At 36.5% G+C, this 21,971-nt stretch overlaps 1 protein-coding gene across 1 annotated transcript in view; it reads right to left on the bottom strand.

Moving 5' to 3' along the window:
• Positions 1–21,971, bottom strand: part of SWT1 (SWT1 RNA endoribonuclease homolog (S. cerevisiae)) — a 144,331-nt gene that overhangs the window by 83,633 nt on the left and 38,727 nt on the right. Inside the window, exons 10-14 of the mRNA XM_011973265.1 lie at positions 19,338–19,431; positions 11,208–11,353; positions 9,136–9,299; positions 7,215–7,353; positions 37–185 (exon numbers count right to left, since the gene is read on the bottom strand). Coding sequence (XP_011828655.1) covers positions 37–185; positions 7,215–7,353; positions 9,136–9,299; positions 11,208–11,353; positions 19,338–19,431 — 692 coding nt within the window. The remainder of the gene's footprint in view (positions 1–36; positions 186–7,214; positions 7,354–9,135; positions 9,300–11,207; positions 11,354–19,337; positions 19,432–21,971) is intronic.

Here is a 21,971-nt window from a genome sequence, read left to right on the forward strand (position 1 = left end):
ATTAGCTACTCTAATGGCATTCCAAAGGCATCTTACCTCTGCAAATGTCTGAAGGAGTTTGTTTACTTGAGCAAAGGTCTGTGGAAGAATACCATCATAATTTGACCTTGTACTGAAAGCATGTAACAAACTTCTAGAATCCTGAAGCAAGAATTTGACTGTTGTAAAATCCACTGCCTTATTAGCTGGTAACAGAAAATTAAGACAGAAAAATATGGAAGAATGAGTATACATCATAAAAATGTCTTTGGAACACTAATATTAATTTTGAAATTTAAGAAGAGTATACATTTACACCTGTATGCCACTCCTAAGTTATCCCTCTGGTACAAAAAGCAATAATTAAATAGATTTAGATACAGATAAAGTCCTTTGAGTTGATTCTGGTATTCTGAATTCAGATTTCAGCAGTTCTCTCAGCGCAGTCAACTTCAAAGTAAAAGTAAAGTTAAAGAATATTACACTTCCCAGAAAAAAAGAGAAAATCACCCAAGAAACAAGTCAAACCACAGATTTCAATGCTGAGGTGATTTCACATAAGAGTACTATGGAGAGATCAGAAGAGTCAGACTGTACTGGTAAGCATGTCAGCTACATATGGTACCTCTCAACATCACCTCAGCTATCTACATAGTGATTTATCTTCAACTCCATTACATGAAACTTAATACTATGTTTACTAAAAACAATGAGTTATCTCTATATGTACAACACAACTTCAGGAGAGAAAAAAAGTTTGGGCAACAGTGAGAAGCAGAAGAAGCCTGCAGAATTTTTTCTTCTGTAAATTAAAAGTGAGAAAATCTACAAACAATAATTTAAAGGTATAACAATTTTATCTCAAGGAACTAAAACTAATTACATTAAATTCTCAAACTAGTTGGGAAAACTGGTGACAATAATTTCAAAAATTTCAAAAGTTATAAACAATAAAATTAAGTAATAATGTCATAAAACTCAGAACAGAAAAAAATATTTCCATTATTAAAGCAGAATGCTACCTAACGGTTTTCAAAATAACCATGCTACACTGTTGTTTACTTTTTGTTTTTATGTTCACAGTTTCAGAGACTCTATTGTATTCTGAAACATCAGCATGGCTTTTCATTGGCACTATGAATTTAAAAAACAATAAGGAGTTCTTCTGTATCTCTTACACAAGAACTTGCTTGTGAAATCCTGAAGGGTCAAGTGAAATAAAAACTGTATCTTAATATTAATTCCACAATATTCAGAAACTCTAATCTAATGGTTATAGCCAAGCCTCTGGCTTCTCCTTTATCCAAAAATATAAAAAATAACAATAAAGCAAGTCAATGTATTTCCTTACAGGAAAACTTTCACTTCTTTTTAAAGCCAATGACTGGTTTAAATTCCTGTGGGTAATAAGAGATGCTACACACAGGACAGACTGTAGATTTGATGAACTTAGTAAATCCCCTGAGGAAGATATAATTGGACACAACTTCTTTTAAGGGTGCTTTTCCAATGTAAGGTATGTTTAATGATGCTTACATATATGAATTAATCATTTTATTTCTGTCTTACAAAAGTTCCTAAGATTATGAGGAAAAGGGTAATAACAATAATAAATCCAGTATACAGACACAACAAAAAAGGAAATCTACATTAATGAAATAGTCTAATGCTTATATAAGGCCAATAATTATTTAAAGCTAATATGAGTAACAAAGTCATAAAAGTTACTACTCATTTTCCACACAATTTTCTATGAATTAATCTAAGGATACATGCTTGGTATTCTGAAGTTATAATTCAAAAGCTGAAGGTATTATTAAAACATAGTAAACAAGAACATAAATTGTGATTTTTCTAATTCAAAATTATCTTAGAGCAAGAGGCACTTTTTTTTTTTTTTTTTTTTTTTGAGACAGAGTTTCACTCGTTGCCCAGGGTGGAGTGCAATGGCGTGATCTCGGCCCACTGCAACCTCCACCTTCCGGGTTCAAGTGATTCTCCTCCTTCAGCCTCCTGAATACCTGGGATTATAGGCACCCACCACCACACCCAGCTAATCTTTTTGTATTTTTAGTAAAGATAGGGTTTTACCATGTTGGCCAGGCTGGCAATGAACTCCTGGCAAGAGGTACTTTTATAATCCCATGACATATTCTTAGCTCATTAAACGTTAGGCATCAGATTCTTTGAGATCAAAGACCAATAAACTATGCACATAATGACTGCAAAACAGATTTTTCAGCAGAAGATACAGTAATCACATCTTCACTTCTCTCCTTATTGTCAGTTAGAGCTGCCACCTACCACCTCTCAGCTGCATCTAAGAGCAGATCCCCCTGCCAGGAAAAACAGATGGAAGATGGTAACTAGATGCCTCATTTTTTACACTAAACTAACTTTGAGATTACACATAGTTTACAGACTTTCTCTTTTAAAAGATCAACTAAATTATGACCCCGGTAAAAGACACGAAAAAAGGTTCTACATGCTTTATAAAACTGCTTTGGAGAGATGTCCAACATGTGGTTCCATGTCCTTCATATACTCATATCACTAATAAACAACTATCTACAACTAAAGGCAATGACGGGAAAGTGTCGTTCCTTAAAAAATTGGTAACTTATTAAAAATAGATATTCAGATGGTTGTAGATGTGTGGTGTTATTTCTGAGGCCTCTGTTCAGTTCCATTGGTCTATATATACTTGTTTTAGTACCAGTACCATGCTGTTTTTGTTACTGTAGCCTTGTAGTATAGTTTGAAGTCAGGTAGTCTATGCTTCCAGTTCTGCTCTTCTTGCTTAGGATCGTCTTGGCTATGTGGGCTCTTTTTTGGTTCCATATGAAATTTAAAGTAGTTTTTTCCAATTCTGTGAAGAAAATCAGTGGTAGCTTGATGGGGATAGCACTGAATCTATAAATTACTTTGGGCAGTATGATTATTTTCACAATATTGATTCTTCCCATCCATGAGCGTAGAATGTTTTTCTATTTGTTTGTGTCCTCTCTTACTTCCTTGAGCAGTGGTTTGTAGTTCTTGAAGAGTTCTTTCACATCCCTTGTAAGTTGTATTCCTGGGTATTTTATTGTCTGTGTAGCAATTGTGAATGGGAGTTCACTCATGATTTGGCTCTCTGTCTGTTCTTGGTTTATTGGAATGCTTGTGATTTCTGCACATTGATTTTGTATCCTGAGACTTTGCTGAAGTTGCTATCAGCTTAAGGAGATTTTGGGATGAGATGATGCGGTTTTCTAAATATCGATCATGTCATCTGCAAACAGAGACAATTTGACTTCCCCTTTTCCTAACTTAATACCCTTTATTTATTTCTCTTGTCTGACTGCCCTGGCCAGAACTTCCAATACTATGTTCAATAGGAGTGGTGAGAGGGCATCCTTGTCCTGTGCTGGTTTTCAAAGGGAATGCTTCCATCTTTTGCCCAGTGTGATACTGGCTTTGGGTTTGTCATACACAGCTTAAGAGCTATTTACTTATTTTGAGATATGTTACATCAATACCTAGTTTCTTGAGAGTTTTTGGCTTGAAGGGCTGTCGAATTTTGTCCAAGTAAATGGTGTTAGGAAAACTGGCTAGCCATATGCAGAAAACTGAAACTGGATCCCTTCCTTACACCTTATACAAAAATTAACTCGAGATGAATTAAAGACTTAAACGTAACACCTAAAACCATAAAAACCCAAGAAGAAAACCTAGGCAATACCGTTCAGGACAGGCATGGGCAAAGACTTCATGACTAAAACACCAAAAGCAATGGCAGCGAAAGCCAAAATTGACAAATGGGATCTAATTAAACTAAAGTGCTTCTGCACAGCAAAAGAAACTATCATCGGAGTGAACAGGCAACCTACAGAATGGGAGAAAATTTTTGCAATCTATCCATCTGACAAATGACTAATATCCAGAATATACAAAGAACTTAAATAGATTTACAAGAAAAAACAACCCCATCAAAAAGTGCGCAAGGGATATGAACAGACACTTTTCAAAAGAAGACATTTATGCAGCCAACAAACACTCGAAAGAAAGCTCATCATTACTGGTCATTAGAGAAATGCAAATCAAAAGCACAATGAGATACCATCTCATGCCAGTTAGAATGGCAATTATTAAAAAGTCAAGAAACAACAGATGCTGGCGAGGATGTGGAGAAACAGGAACACTTTTACACTGTTGGTGGGAGTGTTCATTAGTTCAACCATTGTGGAAGACAGTGTGGTGATTCCTCAAGGATCTAGAACTAGAAATACCATTTGACTCAGCAATCCCATTATTGGGTATATACCCAAAGGATTATAAATCATTGTACTATAAAGACACATGCACACGTATGTTTACTGCGGCACTGTTCACAATAGCTAACAGTTGGAACCAACCCAAATGCCCATCAATGATAGAGTGGATAAACAAAATGTGGCACATATACACCATGGAATACTATGCAGCCATAAAAAAGGATGAATTCATCTCCTTTACAGGTACATGGACGAAGGTAGAAACCATCATTCTCAGCAAACTAACACAAGAACAGAAAACGAAACACCACATGTTCTCACTCATAAGTGGGAGCTGAACAATGAGAACACATGGACATGGAGGGGAACATCACACACCAGGGTCTGTCGGGGGGTGGGGGGCTAGGGGAGGGATAGCATTAGGAGAAATACCTAATGTAGATGATGGGTTGATGGGTGCAGCAAATTACCATGGCACATGTATACCTATGTAACAAACCTGCATGTTCTGCACATGTACCCCAGAGCTTAACATCTAATAATAAATAAATAAAAAATTGGAGCCAGGATAGCATGAAGGAGGGGAGCTCATGCTTGCATTTCTGAGATAACAACTGTCTCAAGGATTTTCTTTAAAAAATCCCAGAAGAAATTCCTCCACAACCTTCATGTATCTCATGCTTTTCACGATCCATGTCTTGCATGTATGCACGTATTTCTAAACCGGGTTTATCACTAGACATTCTTTAGGACTACAGCAGTTCAGATAAGACTCTCTCGAAAAAACATTTGCCCAGTAACAGTGTCTACACCAATGAACTAACGCCAGCTCTGGCTTTGAGCCTCAGGAACCAATAAACTCTGTTTTTAAGCAGCTTGTATGAACTTCTTTTTGCCAATAAAAGCTTTCCCTTACTCTCTCCTCTTGAGGTGCACCTGTGGCTTGCCATAGCTATGCATCCTAGATTATAATCCTTTTTCCTTACTCCTGAGTAAATTCATTACGTTAGAAGATCGAAAAAAAAAAAAAAGATATTCATCGAACATTTACCATAGATGAGACATAAGGAAATGACTAGGTCCTTTAAATCCCCTAGGGGAAATATTTATTTATTGACTTATTTTATTCATGGTTGACATATAATAATTGTACATATTTATGGAGTATGATGTGATGTTTTGACACATGTATACATTGTGTAACAATTAAATCAGCGTAATTAGCATATCTATGACCTTAAGCATTTATCATTTCTTTGGGATAAGAACATTCTCTTACACCTATTTTGAAATATACAATATGTAACTGCTAATTCTAGTCATCCTGCAATGCAGCAGAATACCAGAACTTATTCCTCCTATCTAACTGTAGCTTTTTATATTGCTCAATCTCTTACCATCCCCTACCACTGCACCTTCCCCATCTTCTGGTAATCACTATTCTACTCTTTACTCCTCTGAGAACAACTCATTTTCAAAGAGTTTACACTTCAAGGAAAAGACAGAGAATAAGGTACACCTATCGTAGAATATGCATTTTTTTTCCTTTTTGTCCTAGCTTCTATGACGATTTTAAGGTTAAAATCTGGGCTCAAGTGCTGCAATAATTATTTGCATATGATTCATAATTAATCATCTCCTAGTCTTCATTATCTGGCCTTGGTGCCTTTAATAATTTAATTACTTAACAGCCCTCTTGTACTCAGGTACAAGGGTACTAAGGCATCACAGTTATGTTTCAGAAGTAGGCTGGATATAACTAATATATGAAATAATAAGCACATTACTTCATGTGAGGACTTTGAAAAAAGCAAAGTACCAACTGAACCCTTAATAATAATCACACTTTGCTTTTTTATATTATGTATGTTTTTTGAGACAGGGTCTCGTTCTGTTGCCCAGGCTGGAATGCAGTGGCACCATCTTGGCTCACTGCAACCTCCACCTCTCAAGCTCAGATGATCCTCCCACCTCAGCCTCCCAAGTAGCTGGGTCTACAGGCATGCACCACCACACCTGACTAATTTTTGTATTTTTGGTAGAAAGGGAGTTTTGCCATGTTGCCCAGGCTGGCCTTGAACTCCTAGGGTCAAGCAATTCACCCACCTTGGCCTCCCAAAGTGCTGAGATTACAGGCATGAGCCACCATGCCCAGCCTTTGCCTTTTAAAGGCATAATAAGACAAATCTAGTTATTTGATTTTGAAACAAGTCACCTACTGTTTCAAGACTAGTTTTCTTGATCATAAAATATAGGCTTTAATAACATTAGATCAGTTTTTCTCACATTTTTTTCCTCACAGCAGATAAACTTTTCTCCAAGTCCTATATGGAACCTATATATATAAAGAAATTTTTAAAAGCTGCTCTGGCTAAAGTTGGGGTTAAGGGCCAAAGGCACCACCTACCGGGCTCCCCTTCAATCTATCCATCACCCATCTGTGGCAGCAGAGGCACTTCAAGAAGTCAAAAGTTCTGTTCAATATAGTTTAAAAACCAACTAAGTTGTTCACTGTGGTCTCTTCCCGTTCTAAAATTCACTATACACCAAAGCCAAAGGTTTCTTGTTCCTTATTCATATAGTCTAAATAGAAACCTTGACACATTATTTTGAAAATTAGTGCATGAAATGTGCTCAAAGTTTGTGTTAAACACTATGAGAAATGAAAAAAGTCTAATCAATTCTATTGGTGTATCTGAATAGACTGTAAAACATGGTTTTAAAAGTTTTCAAAGTAAACATCATCAAAAATTATATATTCACAATATCTTGAAATATCAACAACAATACCATTTACAGTCACAAGCTCTATGAGCTGCATCTGTTCATCCAGTTTCCACAAATACCTTTAGAAATTAGAAGTATAACTGATTAAGAACTAATTAACAAATTCTTCATTAATTTATCTTCACATTCCATGGAATATATCTGCTAGTCTGACTTAATACCACACTGCTAAAGAGAAAAATAAAAGATTCATACCTTTACAGAGATTTTTATATAGGCTCTCAATAGTTAAAAGCAAGTTCTTTTCCATAACTAATCCGAATACAGCCAACCAGTGTTTTTTAAAGCACTGTAGTAAATGTAGTAGAGTCCATGGAGGTTTCAGGTACAGGATCTAAAGAGCGTGTAGAAAAAAATTAACAACTCTAGATTTATTATTCCTATTATTAAAAAGTACCTATTTAGGAATTCCTACATATATTTCTAAGCAAAACATAGTTAGTTGGATTCTTTTTAAATTAAAAGATGTAAAGTCAATCACAACAAAATTAAAATGCTAATTCCACTGCAAATTGCTTTTGTAAAATTCATATTAGTATTAATCTTTATTGTTTCAGAAACTGTGTGTGCAAAAAAGAAAACATAGTTCTAATCAGAGGAAACATAGTTTTATCAGCAAAGGTCCTTCAATCTACTTGTCAACACAGTCATCTCTATAAGAAAACTAATCTAATTATTTCATATAACTGGGGGATAATCCATATAGAAAAAAGATGTCCAGTGGCTCATGCCTGTAATCCTAGCACTTTAGGAGGCCGACATGGGCAGACCACAAGTTCAGGAGTTCGAGACCAGCCTGGCCAACATGGTGAAACCCCATATCTACTAAAAATACAAAAATTAGCTGAGCGTGGTGGCAGACACCTGTATTCCCAGCTACTTGGGAGAATGAGGCAGGAGAATCGCTTGAAACCGTAAGGAGGAGGCTGCAGTGAGCCGAGATCACGAGACTGCACTCCAGCCAAATTCCATCTCAAAAAAAAAAAAAAAAAAGAAAAGAAAAAAAATGTCAATTATAATTGTCAGTTGCTACACTCTTGCGAAGACATGCCTATTAAAAACATTGATCATTTAATTCTGTAAGATGTCAACACTTCCTTTTCTGAATCATTCACATATATACAATTACTTGTCTTATCTCTACTATGAGATATCAACACTCCTAGTATCTTCTGATAATTCGTCACCATTTTGGTTCAACTTTGATAATATAATCAAGTAGCAAATACACCGTTCTGGCAAATACTAGAATCTCACTGAATAGCTGGAATAGATACAAGCTATGATTGATGGGAAATCATGTTTCTTCTGTCTATAAATGCTCACGCCTATAATCCCAGCGCTTTGGGAGGCTGAGACAGAAGGATCACTTGAGGACAGTAGTTCAAGACCAGCCTGACCAACATGGTGAAACTTCCTCTCTACTAAAAATACAAATATTAGCTGGGTGTGGTGTCACATGCCTGTAATCCCAGCTGCTTGTGGGGATGAGGCAGGAGAATCACTTTAATCTGGGAGGCAGAGGTTGCAGTGAGCCAAGATCATGCCATTGTACTCAAGCCTGGGCAACAAGAGCGAGACACCATCTCAAAACAAAACAAAACAAACATTGAACTTCTGAAATCTTTATTGTTAAATTTGGAGTTTTACTGATTGTTGAAAAGGTGTGAATCCAAAGAAAATTCAGAATATCTTGCTAATACAATCAACTTATACTCTGATGCTTACATTTACATGGCACAAGCAAAAATACATACTTCTTTTTCTGAATACATATTGCTAGGGAGATTCCTTATATTAGACATTTTGACTCAAATTAAATAGATAAGGTTTTTTTTTAATTCAATTTAAGCACCATGGGACAGTGCATCTGACACACAGCAGCTGGAAAATAAATACCTGTTGACTCAAAAAAAAGAATAACACATATTCTTAACATTTAAGAAATGTCCATCATTTAACTGTCAAAAAACTATTTCAAAAATTTGAAGAAAAATGTAACATGATACAGATTATTCAGTGAAGCTTATGCATTTTATACAAGTAATATTTCTTAAAATAACAAATCTTCAGCAATAAAAAAGAAATTTTCAACTAATAGAGTTCAACTAATCACCTCCATCCAAAGGTTTCCAAAAGCAATTTTCATTTCTGTTTCTAATATTGAAGATAAACCTGTTCCAAGAGATTTCTCAAGATCAGATACAATGCTCTCAAGTAGAATGGCCAGTCCAGAATTTATAGATTCTTCCTCATAGCTCTCTTTCAAGGGTGTTGTTTCTTTAAAACAAATAGTTACAGACTTTATTTAGAATGCTAACAGTAAATATTATACATATAATTGGTATATTGCCATAAACAGTAAACATTTTATGTATATATTTGAATTAGATATAAAACAAACCAATACTTTATTTTCAAAACAATATTTAGAAACATGTATTTCTACTATAGTTGCTTTAGATGCAACATAAATATATTACTTTAACAAATGTTTTATCTTTTTAACAGGCAAAATAAAATAATATTTTTACTCAAATAAAAATGTAAGAAATTTATGTGATATTTTAACTACAATTTAATTTTATTATTTTCCAAAAAGAGTTACAAGAATGCCTTAGATTTATTCACAACAAAAAACCAAGAACTATGGATCAAAATGGGTTTTCTTCCAAAAATTGAATATTTTTCTTTTTTTTTTCTTTTGAGACAGTCTCACTCTGTCACCCAGGCTGGAATGCAGTGGCACAATCTCGGCTCACTAAAACCTCTGTCTCCCGGGTTCAAGCGATTCTCTTGCCTCAGCATCCCGAGTAGCTGGCAAAAAATGGAATATTTTTCTAAACTCAGCCTACATCAATAAATTTCCAGCTTAACTATCTTCATGCCCTCCTCTTTTAAAAAGAGCTTTTATTATTTTACGTGATATCATTTCAATAACATTACTTTTTAGATACTTGAAAACAACTGTAATTTTCTTATGGCAAAATTAAAAATATTAAGTGGCTTATCTCTACAAAGTAGACAAGCTAAAGGCACACTACCCTTGAAAAACTGTAAACTAGAATATCCTGTTATTCCTTCAAAGGCCATTTTGAATATTATGACAAAAACATTATCTCCAAAAAGGGTAAATAAGTAGTATATATGTATATATGACTATTTACACAATTATACGTAAAATGCACATATATTAGAGACTTCAATAATCATTTTCCCCAAAGAGGGAAAAGGTGGGATGTACCTATAAATAATGTCAGATTTAATATAATATTTCTTCAAATATCAAGCTACAGAACAGATTATTCTGGTGAAAAAAAAATGAAATAATAGTATTGCCCTTACTTCTTTTTTTTTTTTTCTGAGACAGAGTTTTGCTCTTGTTGCCCAGGCTGAAGTACAATGGCACGATCTCGGCTCACTGCAACCTCCACCTCCCGGGTTCAAGTGATTCTCCTGCCTCAGCCTCCCGAATAGCTGGGATTGCAGGCGCCTGCCACCACACCCAGCAAATCTTTCTGTCTTTTTAGTACAGACAGGGTTTCCCTATGTTGGCCAGGCTGCCCTCGAAATCCTCAGGTGGCCCACCCGCCTCGGCCTCCCAAAGTGCTGGGATTACAGGCGTGAGCCAGCGCACCCAGCCTGTTACTTCTTAATTATTAGCCTAAAATTTTAAAAAAGAAAACTATTACCAGATTCCAACAAGTTTCTCTATTGCTAGCTGAGTTTTTACCATATTAATAGAAGGCTATAAATAGAAAGCCAACTTAAAAAAGAAACTAAAAAATTATCTCTATGTCAACTAAATAGCTCCTATAACTGCTATTAATTTAAAAGGAACACTCTGTTTCACTCGAAGAAAATCAAGGTGAAAAATAAAGGTATACTCTGCAAGGTACAAATTAGCATGTACACAGTGATTATAATGTAAAAATGTATGTGAGCATGCAGACAAAAACATCAAATTAATTTGTAAAAGTACATACAGAAGGTAATAATGTTAATTATGTTTTCTTTTGGATTACTATCATAACTTTCATTTATTCAATGATTTACATGTCAGCAAGTATTCCAAATGATGTTATTTTAAATGTACAAAATAAAAATGTACTACCAATTCTAATGTTATAAATAATCTTAGTGTATAAAATAAGATATATCTCTAATTATTTACAGTAAAAATACTACCTGCTTTCAACTGTTGCTTAGGAATACAAGGCTGATGACACACATCTGTGTTCAGAGATAAGTGTAACAACTCTGCACTCAATTCTTCTTTACTGAGTGACTTCACACCACTTATTAGGCCTTTGTTTCTTAAGTTTCTATCATCCCTAAGGTTGGGAGGTTGGGATTAGGAGGAAAAGATATTTTTTTATAAGGTAAACCACATGGCAAATCAAAACACATGAGATCTAGTCAGAGGCAGGTGATTCTCAGCCAATACATTAAGAAAGAATAACAACTTTTTAAAAAAATATATGAGCTTTGGGTACTAGGCACCATTCTTTATATATATATATATAAAGCTATTTAATCCTCACAACAAACTTCTGAGGTAGAAGTAGTATTAACTTCACTCCCATTCCACAGATGGGGAATTGAGGTATAAAGAGGTTAAATAACTTGTCCGAAGTTATACCCAGTAAGTGGGAGCTGGATTTGAATACAGGAATGTGACTATCCAAAGAGAAACAGAGAGCTATGTATGAGAAATAATTTACAGTGGGCAGACAAGTACAAATTTACTCAGATGAAGCATAAGACAAATAGCACGAACTTGCTGTTTGCTGAAAGAAATCAATATGATTAGAACATAGTGCATGAGACCAGTTTATAAGGTTACAGAGGAAGACAAGGGCATTAAAAAACAGGAAATTTAAGGGCTTCAGTGGGGAAATGACATGATCTTACCTGTGTTTACTAAATTGTTTCAGAGGCCAGTGGGCTTCCAGTTTCTGTTAATGGCAGAGTAGTTTGGCCACACTAACCCTACTATGAATGAGAATTATAAAATCTAAACCAAAAAAAAAATTAACTATTTGAAGGTACTAGAGAGCAACGAATGTAGGCAGAAGCTGGAGTGGGATCTACCCTGAAGACACAGAAAATGCATAGTGAGAACTACAAGTCTCTTTTTACCTCAGGGCACTTCCCAATTCATCAAGTGTGACAAGTAGTAGTGACTGGAAATGTCAAAGAACCATGTTCGAGGTTGACCAGGGCAGCTGGAAAGTTAAGGGAGAGAGTGCTCTGGATTGGTGGTTGGTAAAACAGCCAAACAGGAACAGCTCCGGTATGCAGCTCCCAGCAAGATCAACGCAGAAGGCAGGTGATTTCTGCATTTCCAACTGAGGTACCCAACTCATCTCATTGGGACTGGGTAGACAAAGGGTGCAGCCCTCAGAGGGCAAGCTGAAGCAGGGTGGGGCGTCCACTCACCCAGGAAGTGCAAGAGGTCAGGGAACTCCCTCCCCTAGCCAAGGGAAGCTGTGAGGAACTGTGCCCTGAGGAACAGTGCACTCCGGCCCAGATACTACACTTTTCCCATGGTCTTCGCAACCCTCAGACCAGGAGATTCCCTTGGGTGCCTACATCACTAGGGCCCTGGGTTTCAAGCACAAAACTGGGCGGCCATTTAGGCAGACACTGAGCTAGCTGCAGGAGGTTTTTTTCATACCCCAGTGGCTCCTGGAACACCAGCAAGACAGAACCATTCACTCCCCTGGAATGGGGGCTGAAGCCAGGGAGCCAAGTGGTCCAGCTCAGTGGATCCCAGCCCCACAAAGCCTAGCAAGCTAAGATCCACTGGCTTGAAATTCTCACTGCCAGAACAGCAGTCTGAAGTCAACCTAGGACGCTCGAGCTTGGTGGGGTAGGGATATCTGCCATTACTGAGGCTTGAGTAGGTGGTTTTACCCTAACAGTGTAAACAAAGCACCCAGGAAGTTTAGACTCGGCAGAGCCCACCACAGCACCCCAAAGCTGCTGTAGCCAGATTGACTCTCTAGATTCCTCCTCTCTGGGCAGGGCATCTCTGAAAGAAAGGCAGCAGCCCCAATCAGGAGCTTGTAGATAAAACTCCCATCTCCCTGGGACAGAGAACCTGGGGGAAGCAGCGGCTGTGGACACAGCTTCAGCAGACTTAAGCGTTCCTGCCTGCCGGTTCTGAAGACAGCAGTGGATCTCCCAGCACAGTGCTTGAGCTCAGCTAAGAGACAGAAGAGACAGACTGCCTCCTCAAGTGGGTCCTTGACCCTCGTTCCCCCTAAGAGACACCTCGAACAGGTGTCAACAGATCTCTCATACAGGAGAGCTCCGGCTGGCATCTGGCGGGTGCCCCTCTGGGATGAAGGTTCCAGAGGAAAGAACAGGCAGCAATCTTTGCTGCTCTGCAGCCTCTGCTGGTGATACCCAGGCAAACAAGGTCTGGAATGGACCTCCAGCAAACTCCAGCAGACCTGCAGCAGAGGGGCCTGACTGCTAGAAGGAAAACCAACAAACAGAAATGAATAGCATCAACATCAACAAAAAGGGCATCCACACAGAAATCCTATCCGAAGGTCACCAACATCAAAGAACAAACGTAGATAAATCCATGAAGATGAGGAAAAAACAGCCCAAAAAGGCTGAAAATTCCAAAACCAGAACACCTTTTCTCCTCCAAAGGATCACAACTCCTCACTAGCAAGGGAACAAAACTGGACACAGAATGAATTGACGAACTGACAGAAGTAGGCTTCAGAAGGTGGGTAATAACAAACTCCTCCGAGCTAAAGAAGCATGTTCTAACTCAATGCAAGGAAGCTAAGAGCCTTGAAAAAAAAAAAGGTTAGATGAATTGCTAACTAGAATAACCAGTTTAGAGAAAAAGATAAATGACCTAATGGAGCTGAAAAACACAGCACGAGAACTTCGTAAAGCATACACAAGTATCAACAGCCAAATCGATCAAGCAGAAGAAAGGATATCATAGACTGAAGATCGACTTAATGAAATAAAGCCTGAAGACAAGATTAGAGAAAAAAGAATGAAAAGGAATGAACAAAGCCTCCAAGAAATATGGAACTATGTGAAAAGACCAAACCTACATTTGATTGGTTTATCTGAAAGTGGCAGGGAGAATGGAACCAAGTTGGAAAACACACTTCAGGATATTATCCAGGAGAACATCCCCAACCTAGCAAGAAAGGTCAACATTCAAATTCAGAAAATACAGAGAACATCACAAAGATACTCCTCAAGAAGAGTAACCCCAAGACACATAATCATCACATTCACCAAGATTGAAATGAAGGAAAAAAATGTTAAGGGCAGCCAGAGAGAAAGGTCAGGTTACCCACAAAGGGAAGTCCATCAAACTAACAGCAGATCTCTCGGCAGAAACCCTACAAGCCAGAAGAGAGTGAGGGGCCAATAATTAACAATCTTAAAGAAAAGAATTTTCAACCCAGACTTTCATATCCAGCCAAACTAAGCTTCATAAGGGAAGGAGAAATAAAATCCTTTACAGACAAGCAAATGCTGTGAGATTCTGTCAAAACTACAATGAGATACCATCTCATGCCAGTTAGAATGGCAATCACTAAAAAGTCAAGAAACAACAGATGCTGGAGAGAATGCGGAGAAATAGGAACACTTTTACACTGTCGGTGGGAGTGTAAATTAGTTCACCACTGTGGAAGACAGTGTGGCGATTCCTCACAGATCTAGAACCAGAAATACCATTTTTAACCCAGCAATCCCATTACTGGGTATATACCCAAAGTATTATAAGTCATGCTGCTATAAAGATACATGCACATGTATGTTTACTGCAGCACTATCCACAATAGCAAAGACTTGGAACCAACTCAAACATCCATCAATGATAGACTGGATAAGGAAAATGTGACACATATATACCATCGCAAACTATCCAGCCATAAAAAAGAATGAGTTCATGTCCTTTGCAAGGACATGGATGACACCGGAAGCCATCATCCTCAGCAAACTAACACAGGAACAGAAAACCACACACTGCATGTCCTCACTCATAAGTGGGAGTTGAACAATGAGAACATATGAACACAGGGAGGGGAACACCACACACCAGGGCCTGTTGGGGGGTTGAGGGATAGGGGAGGGATAGCATTAGGAGAAATACCTAACGCAGATGACAGGTTGATGGGTGCAGCAAATCACCATGGCACGTGTATACCTATGTAACAAACCTGCACGTTCTGCATATGTATCCCAGAACTTAAAGTCTAATAATAATAATAATAAAGTTAAGGAGAAACTGAAGAAAAGAAACCACAGAGCAAGTGAGCTCCAAAATCTACATATAAAGTATGCCCAGAGAAAAACAACGTACTTCCAAGAGTCAAAGTAATCAACAGAACTAGACTTGGATACAACACAGATACTGAAGCTACCTGACAGCAAATTTAAACTAATTTTCATTAATATGTTAAAGCCTCTAATGGAAAAGGTGGAAGAAGGGAAAAATCAAGCAGTTTTGCAGAGATGAAAACCACAAGAATAAAATGGAAATCCTAGCAATAAAAAACACATAACAAAAATGAAGAATGCCTTGAACAGGCTTGTCAACAGACCTGACAAAGGGAAGGAAAGAATCAACAAACCCGAAGGGAAGTCAAAAGAAATTACCCAAACTTAAACAAAAAGATAATAAAAAGATTTTGAAAAAAAAAAGTATCCAAGAGCTATGGGACAATATATCAACAGTAATATCCTTATACTACCTGTGAAGCAGTGTAATATTTGAAGGTAGGCTTTGATAAGTAAAGATGTATATTGTAAACGCTAAAACAAACCATAAGAAGTTTTTTCAAAAAAGTATAAAATACGTAAATAATGGAGACAAAATGGTATCATTAAAAATGAACAATTAGTCGAAAAGAGAAAAAGAAAAAAAGCACAGATGGAACAAAACAAATAGAAAATAATATGCAAAATGGTAAGATTTTAATCCAACAAATTAAATATGTATGGTCTAAACTTAACAGTTAAAAGACAGAAATTGTCAGACTGTTCAAAAAAGAACCAACTGCATGATGTCTACAAGAAACTTACTTTAAATATACAGGCATAGATGGGCTAAAAGTAAAATGATACAAAAAGATATATCACATAAATACTAAGCAAAAGTAAGTTGGAATAGTTGCATTAATACTAGACAAAGGCGGCTTTAGAACTAGGAATAATGTCAGAACCAAAAAGGACATTATATAATTATAAAAGAAGCACTTCTCCAAGAAGACAAGCATGAACAATCTTAGATGTATATGCATCTCACTACAAGTTTCTATCTTTTTGCCTGAGGGAATTCTCTAATTCATCAATGGCTTTACCACAACAGAAAGCCATAGCTTTAGTGGCTTTCACAATACATGAAGCAAAACAAATAGAACTGAAAGGAAAAATAGACAAATCCACAATTATAGTTGGAGACTTCAATACTCCTTTCACAATGATCATAGAAAAAGTAGGCAACCAGCCTGCGCAAGGTGGCTAATGCCTGTAATCCCAGCACTTTGGGGAGGCTGAGGCGGGAGGATCACAAGGTCAGGAGATCAAGATCATCCTGGCCAACATGGTGAAACTCTGTCTCTACCAAAAATACAAAAATTAGCCAGGAGTGGCAGCATGCAGCTGTAGTCCCAGCTACTCAGGAGGCTGAGGCAGGAGAACTGCTTGAACCCGGGAGGCAGAGGGTGTAGTGAGCCAAGATTGCACCACCGTACTCCAGCCTGGGTGACAGAGCGAGACTCCATCTCAAAAAAAAAAGTAAAAAAGAAAAAAGAAAAGAAAAGAAAAAGTAGGCCACTAAGGTTATAGAAGACCTGAAGAACACTATCAACCAATTTGACCTAATTGAAATTTATAGAATACTCCACCCATAAGGGCAGAATACACATTCTGTTCAAATACACAGAAAATACTCACTAAAACAGACCATATTCTTGGCCAAAAAAACAAACTTTAACAAATTTAAAAGAACAGAAACCATGTAAATTATGTTCTCAATTCATAAAGAAATTAAACTACAATTCAGTAAAAAAAAAAAAAAAGTATCTGAAAATTTTGCAAATACTTACAATTAGGCAACAAATGTCTAAATAACCTATGGGTCAGAGAAAGAGTCACAAGGGAAATTATAAAGTATATCGAATAGAATGAAAATGAAAACACAACATATTAAAATTTGTGAGATACAACTGCGGAAGTGCTTAGAGGACATTCACAGCAGTAACAAATAAGTGATATAAGTTTCCACCTTAAGAAACAAGAAAAAAAAGAGCAAAAAGGGCAAGAGAGTACTTTCTGGGTCAAGTGTGGTGGCTCACACCTATAATTCCAGCACTTTGGGAGGCCAAGGGGGCCGGATCATCTGAGGTCAGGAGTTTGAGACCAGCCTGGGCAACATAGCAAGACCCTGTTTCTAAAACATAAAATTAAAGAAGACAACACAGAACTGGCTAATTCACTGTATATAGATCATAAAGAAAAGGCAGGCATCAAAATTTACTCCCTGGTTTCTGGCTTTAGCAAATGGGTGGGAGATGACCCTTTTTATTCAGGTGTAGAAGAGTTGAAAAGAAAACCTCAAGAGTTCATTTACGGAGATGATAGGTTTCAGATGTCCATGAAACATCCAAGAGATATCAAATAAATAGTTGAGTATATTAGCCTGGAGTTTAGAAGAGCAATATGAATTGGAGATATTAATTGTGTTGCTGGCCCAGACTTAGGATTGTAAATGCAAGCACTTAGAATAATGCATAGTATATAAGTGTTATAAAAGTTTTTCTGATTACTATCACTACCAATTGACATTATCATCATCCATTTTAAGTAATATAAGTATGTCCTCACAATAGTAGGTATGACTTATACAATACACATGATTATCACTATTTAAAGAAAATGCAAACAAACCAACCAAAAAAAGAGAGAGAGAAAAACAGGCTCACCACTTGGAACATGACTATCCCAGAATTAAAAGCAAGGTTTGACTATAAATTTTCAGTCACTAAAAAGTAATATATCTGTTAATCCCCAAAAAACAGTGAATGTATAAATAATGAAGAATTGATAAAGTTTTGTCAATTTAATTTTCATTCTAAGTTGAACTAAAAAAAAAATTACACAACAAAGAATTACTTCTCAAATTTATCTCAAATTCAAAATGATTTATATATTATTAATTCTATTTCAGCCTTCAACAAACTCCAAAGTAATATGTCCTAGATCAAAATATAATTTAAAATCTAAAGACAGAAATCTCTAATATTTCCTTTAATAGCAAAAGGAATCACATTATCTTTGTAGATAGCTAAAATAGTAACACTGACCAGAATGTTTGCAAGAAGCATCTTAGGGCTGCTGATTTCTAAATAGCTCCATTTCACAGAAAGAATTTGAGCATTATCATGAAACTGTCAAAACTCCATTTTGCAGTGAATAAAATACAGATTAAAACTGCAAATTTCAAAGCCTGGGCAACATAGCAAGTCTATGATGTAGACTGATTTAAAAAAAACAAAAAACCGCAAATTAAAATTGCTCTTCTGTCCCTTCAGAACCTTTTCTCATACATGATGAATAAAATTTTGTTTAGCATTATCTTAGTTTTATCCTTGAACTAAGTTATGGAAATATCAGTAGAGAGGGAAAAAGCAGGGGGAAGGGGGAAGGAGGGAGAAAACTCTTACTGAGATCCTACTATATATTAGGCACTATTCTACGTCCTTTACATATATTAACAGATTAAATACTTACAATAATCTCATGAGGCAGGTAATATTATTCTTCCTGTTTATTTCACATGACGAAACTAAGTTAGGCAACTTGTCCAGGGTCACAACGCTGATAAATGACAGATCCAGGACTCGAAGCCAGGCAGTCTAACTCTGTAACAGGCACCCAGCACACAACTCCAACATAAACTACCCTATCTCCACTTCAGCAATATGTAAGTAAATAAATTTCTTGTCTCATCCTGTCAGACATCCTGTCAGATTCTGATTTTTAAACTATTTTGGAGGGATATTAAGTGCCTTTTCCCCTGCTTTTTCCAAGTTTTCTGAATTGTATAAAAATTAAATTGAAATGAAACTTCATCTAGTTGAGATCTCATTCCTCTAGAGCTCATACATTATAAGACTATCAGATACAAGTGGGTATGCTTACTGGCAGATTTGGAAAATTATGTATGTTTTTGATCTTTGGTATGCTGGATACAGTACGATTTTTTTTAAATTATTTGGTTTATTTTTAAAAAATAAAAAGTAAAATGACTATGAAACTCACGTGCACAGAATAACAAAAGAACAAGGGAATAATTCCTGGTGCTGGAGACAGCATTTTAGTACTCGATCATCATTGTTCTCATCACTCAATCCATCTGCAAATTTAATAAAGGCAACGGTCAATAAGTACCCTAGAAATGTGGGTGCCACAGAAATAATCTAGGCTGTATTTACAAAACAAAAATATCTAAGAGATTTAAGGTAGTTAAGGTATGACACTATGATGGTGGACACACGTCATTACACATTTGTCCAAATCCACAGAGTGTACAAAGCCAAGAGTGAACCTAATGTAAACTATGTACTCAGAGTGATAATGATGTCAATGGAGGTTCATCAACTATAACAAAGGTACCACTCCAGCGAAGGATATTGATAATGGGGAAGCTATGCTTGTGTGGGGGCAGGAAGTATGTGGGAAATCTTGTTGTCTTTTGTGCAATTTTCCTGTGAAACTAAAACTACTCTCAAAAACTCTATTAATAAATATAGCTCAGCTGGGCACGGTGGCTCACGCCTGTAATCTCAGCACTCTGGGACGCCAAGGGGGGCAGATCACTTGAGGTCAGGAGTTCGAGACCAGCCTGGTCAACATGGTAAAACCCCATCTCTACTAAAAATACAAAACTTAGCCAGGTGTTGTGACCGGTGCCTGTAATTCCAGCTACTTGGAATCTGAGGCAGAAGAATCAGTTGAACCCAGGAGGCAGAGGTTGCAGTGAGCTGAGATCGCGCCACTGCACTCCAAGCTGGACAACAGAGTGAGACGCCGTCTCAAAAAAAATTTAAAAAGTACATATACATATATGTATATGTACTTTTTATATATACATATATGTGTATATATATATTTTTATATATACATATGTAAGTATATGTTATATATAGATATGTTATATATACATATATACATATATAAGTATACGTTATATATACATATATATAAGTATGCTATATATACATATATAATAAACATATATAAGAAATACATATTTCATATATTTATTTTATATATACATAGAAAAGAAAACTTTTTAAATAAAAAGACAAGAAAGCAAAATAATTTTTTAAAAACTCTGAATCTATAATTTACATAGCATATAGTTGTGGATTTAATGTGGTTAGTTCGCTATTAAAATGGTCTAGAATATGCCTATTAGCAAACTCAAAGGAAAGAAATGTGATCAGAAGGCTAAATGTCAGACTAGAAACCAAAAACCATGAATTCTATTATCAATTCAGACACTTACAGATTATAAGTAACTTAACATTTTCTCAGCTTAAGAAGTCTGTGAACTAATAAGCAACTGTTCTACCAGTAACTAAACTAGTTTCCTGTGTGTGCTCTTCCTTAATCTCTAAAGCAACACAATTAGAGATATACAGGAGAACGAAATATGGGCCCTAGGAAGGTAACACAAAAAGTAATTCCTAACAAATGTTAATCAGTTGCTGACAGGGTACCCTCTGGCATTCTCTAAGCCTCAAAACATGTAGCAAAAATTCAGTTTTTGTAAAAATAATGCAGGCCAGGTGGTTGGTGCCTGTGATCCCAACATTTTGAGAGGCTGAAGCAGAGAGATCGCTTTAAGTCAGCATTTCAAGATCAGCCTGGGCAACATGGCAAGACTCTGCCTCTACAAAAAAACGAGAAAATTAGCCAGGCTCGGTGGCACACTTCTGTAGTCCTGTAGTTCCAGCTATTCAGGAGGCCGAGGAGGGAAGATCGCTTGAGCTCAGGAGTTCAAGTCTACAGTGAGTTATGATCATGTCACTGCACTCCAGCCTGGGTGACAGGGTGAGACCTTGTCTCTAAAAAAATTAAGAACAAAATAATAATAATAATAATAATGCGATGTGTAGAAATTGGACCAAAGATAATGTTTCCCACAAGTCCATACACTACCTACCTGAGAACTTCCTAGGGTACTTACTAATAATACAGAATACAGGACCACACCCCAAATATATTTCTGGGTAAGAATCTTTGAAGCCTGGACCCAGACACTAATTTAAGCTCTTGGCCTGTCTCTTATACATTAAAATTTAAGACATACCAGCCAATTAGTCTCAACCTTGTTCCCTGTTTATAATCATTTTTCTCTCAACTTCTGGCCTATATTACTTAGTCCTTGAATCCTTCAAATTAGAAAATTCATTCATTCATGCAACAAATATTTACATAGGGCTTAATTTGTGCCAGGTTCCCATGCTAACCAGATGGATATGCAAAGAAAAACTATTTAGGAGTTTATACTGGTGAAATCTAGACAGAGCTCAACTATATCAGGACATGAGTATGAGGAAGATATGATTAAATTTCTTGATCAGATGACCAGTGAGCCAGACAGAAATATATCACAGTAGCCAATTTCCCTTAAATTCAGAGGGTAAATGCCATGAATAGTGCAAAATGTGTAACTCAAAATCATTAGTTAACTTTAAACAATTCAATTCAGCAGATAAAAGGAGGCTTAAAAGTAACAGTGCACTGCACTAAAGGTATCAAATTCAAGATTATCAGTAGTGCCACTTTTTCTAAGATATATGGAGCTGAAAAATAAACTGTAAGACTATTCATGAAATATTTAGTTATTCAACAAATACTTTTGAGCACCTTACAGGCGTGAGCCAC

Source organism: Mandrillus leucophaeus, unplaced genomic scaffold, assembly GCF_000951045.1.
Source record: "Mandrillus leucophaeus isolate KB7577 unplaced genomic scaffold, Mleu.le_1.0 Scaffold1000, whole genome shotgun sequence".
NCBI lineage: Eukaryota > Metazoa > Chordata > Mammalia > Primates > Cercopithecidae > Mandrillus > Mandrillus leucophaeus.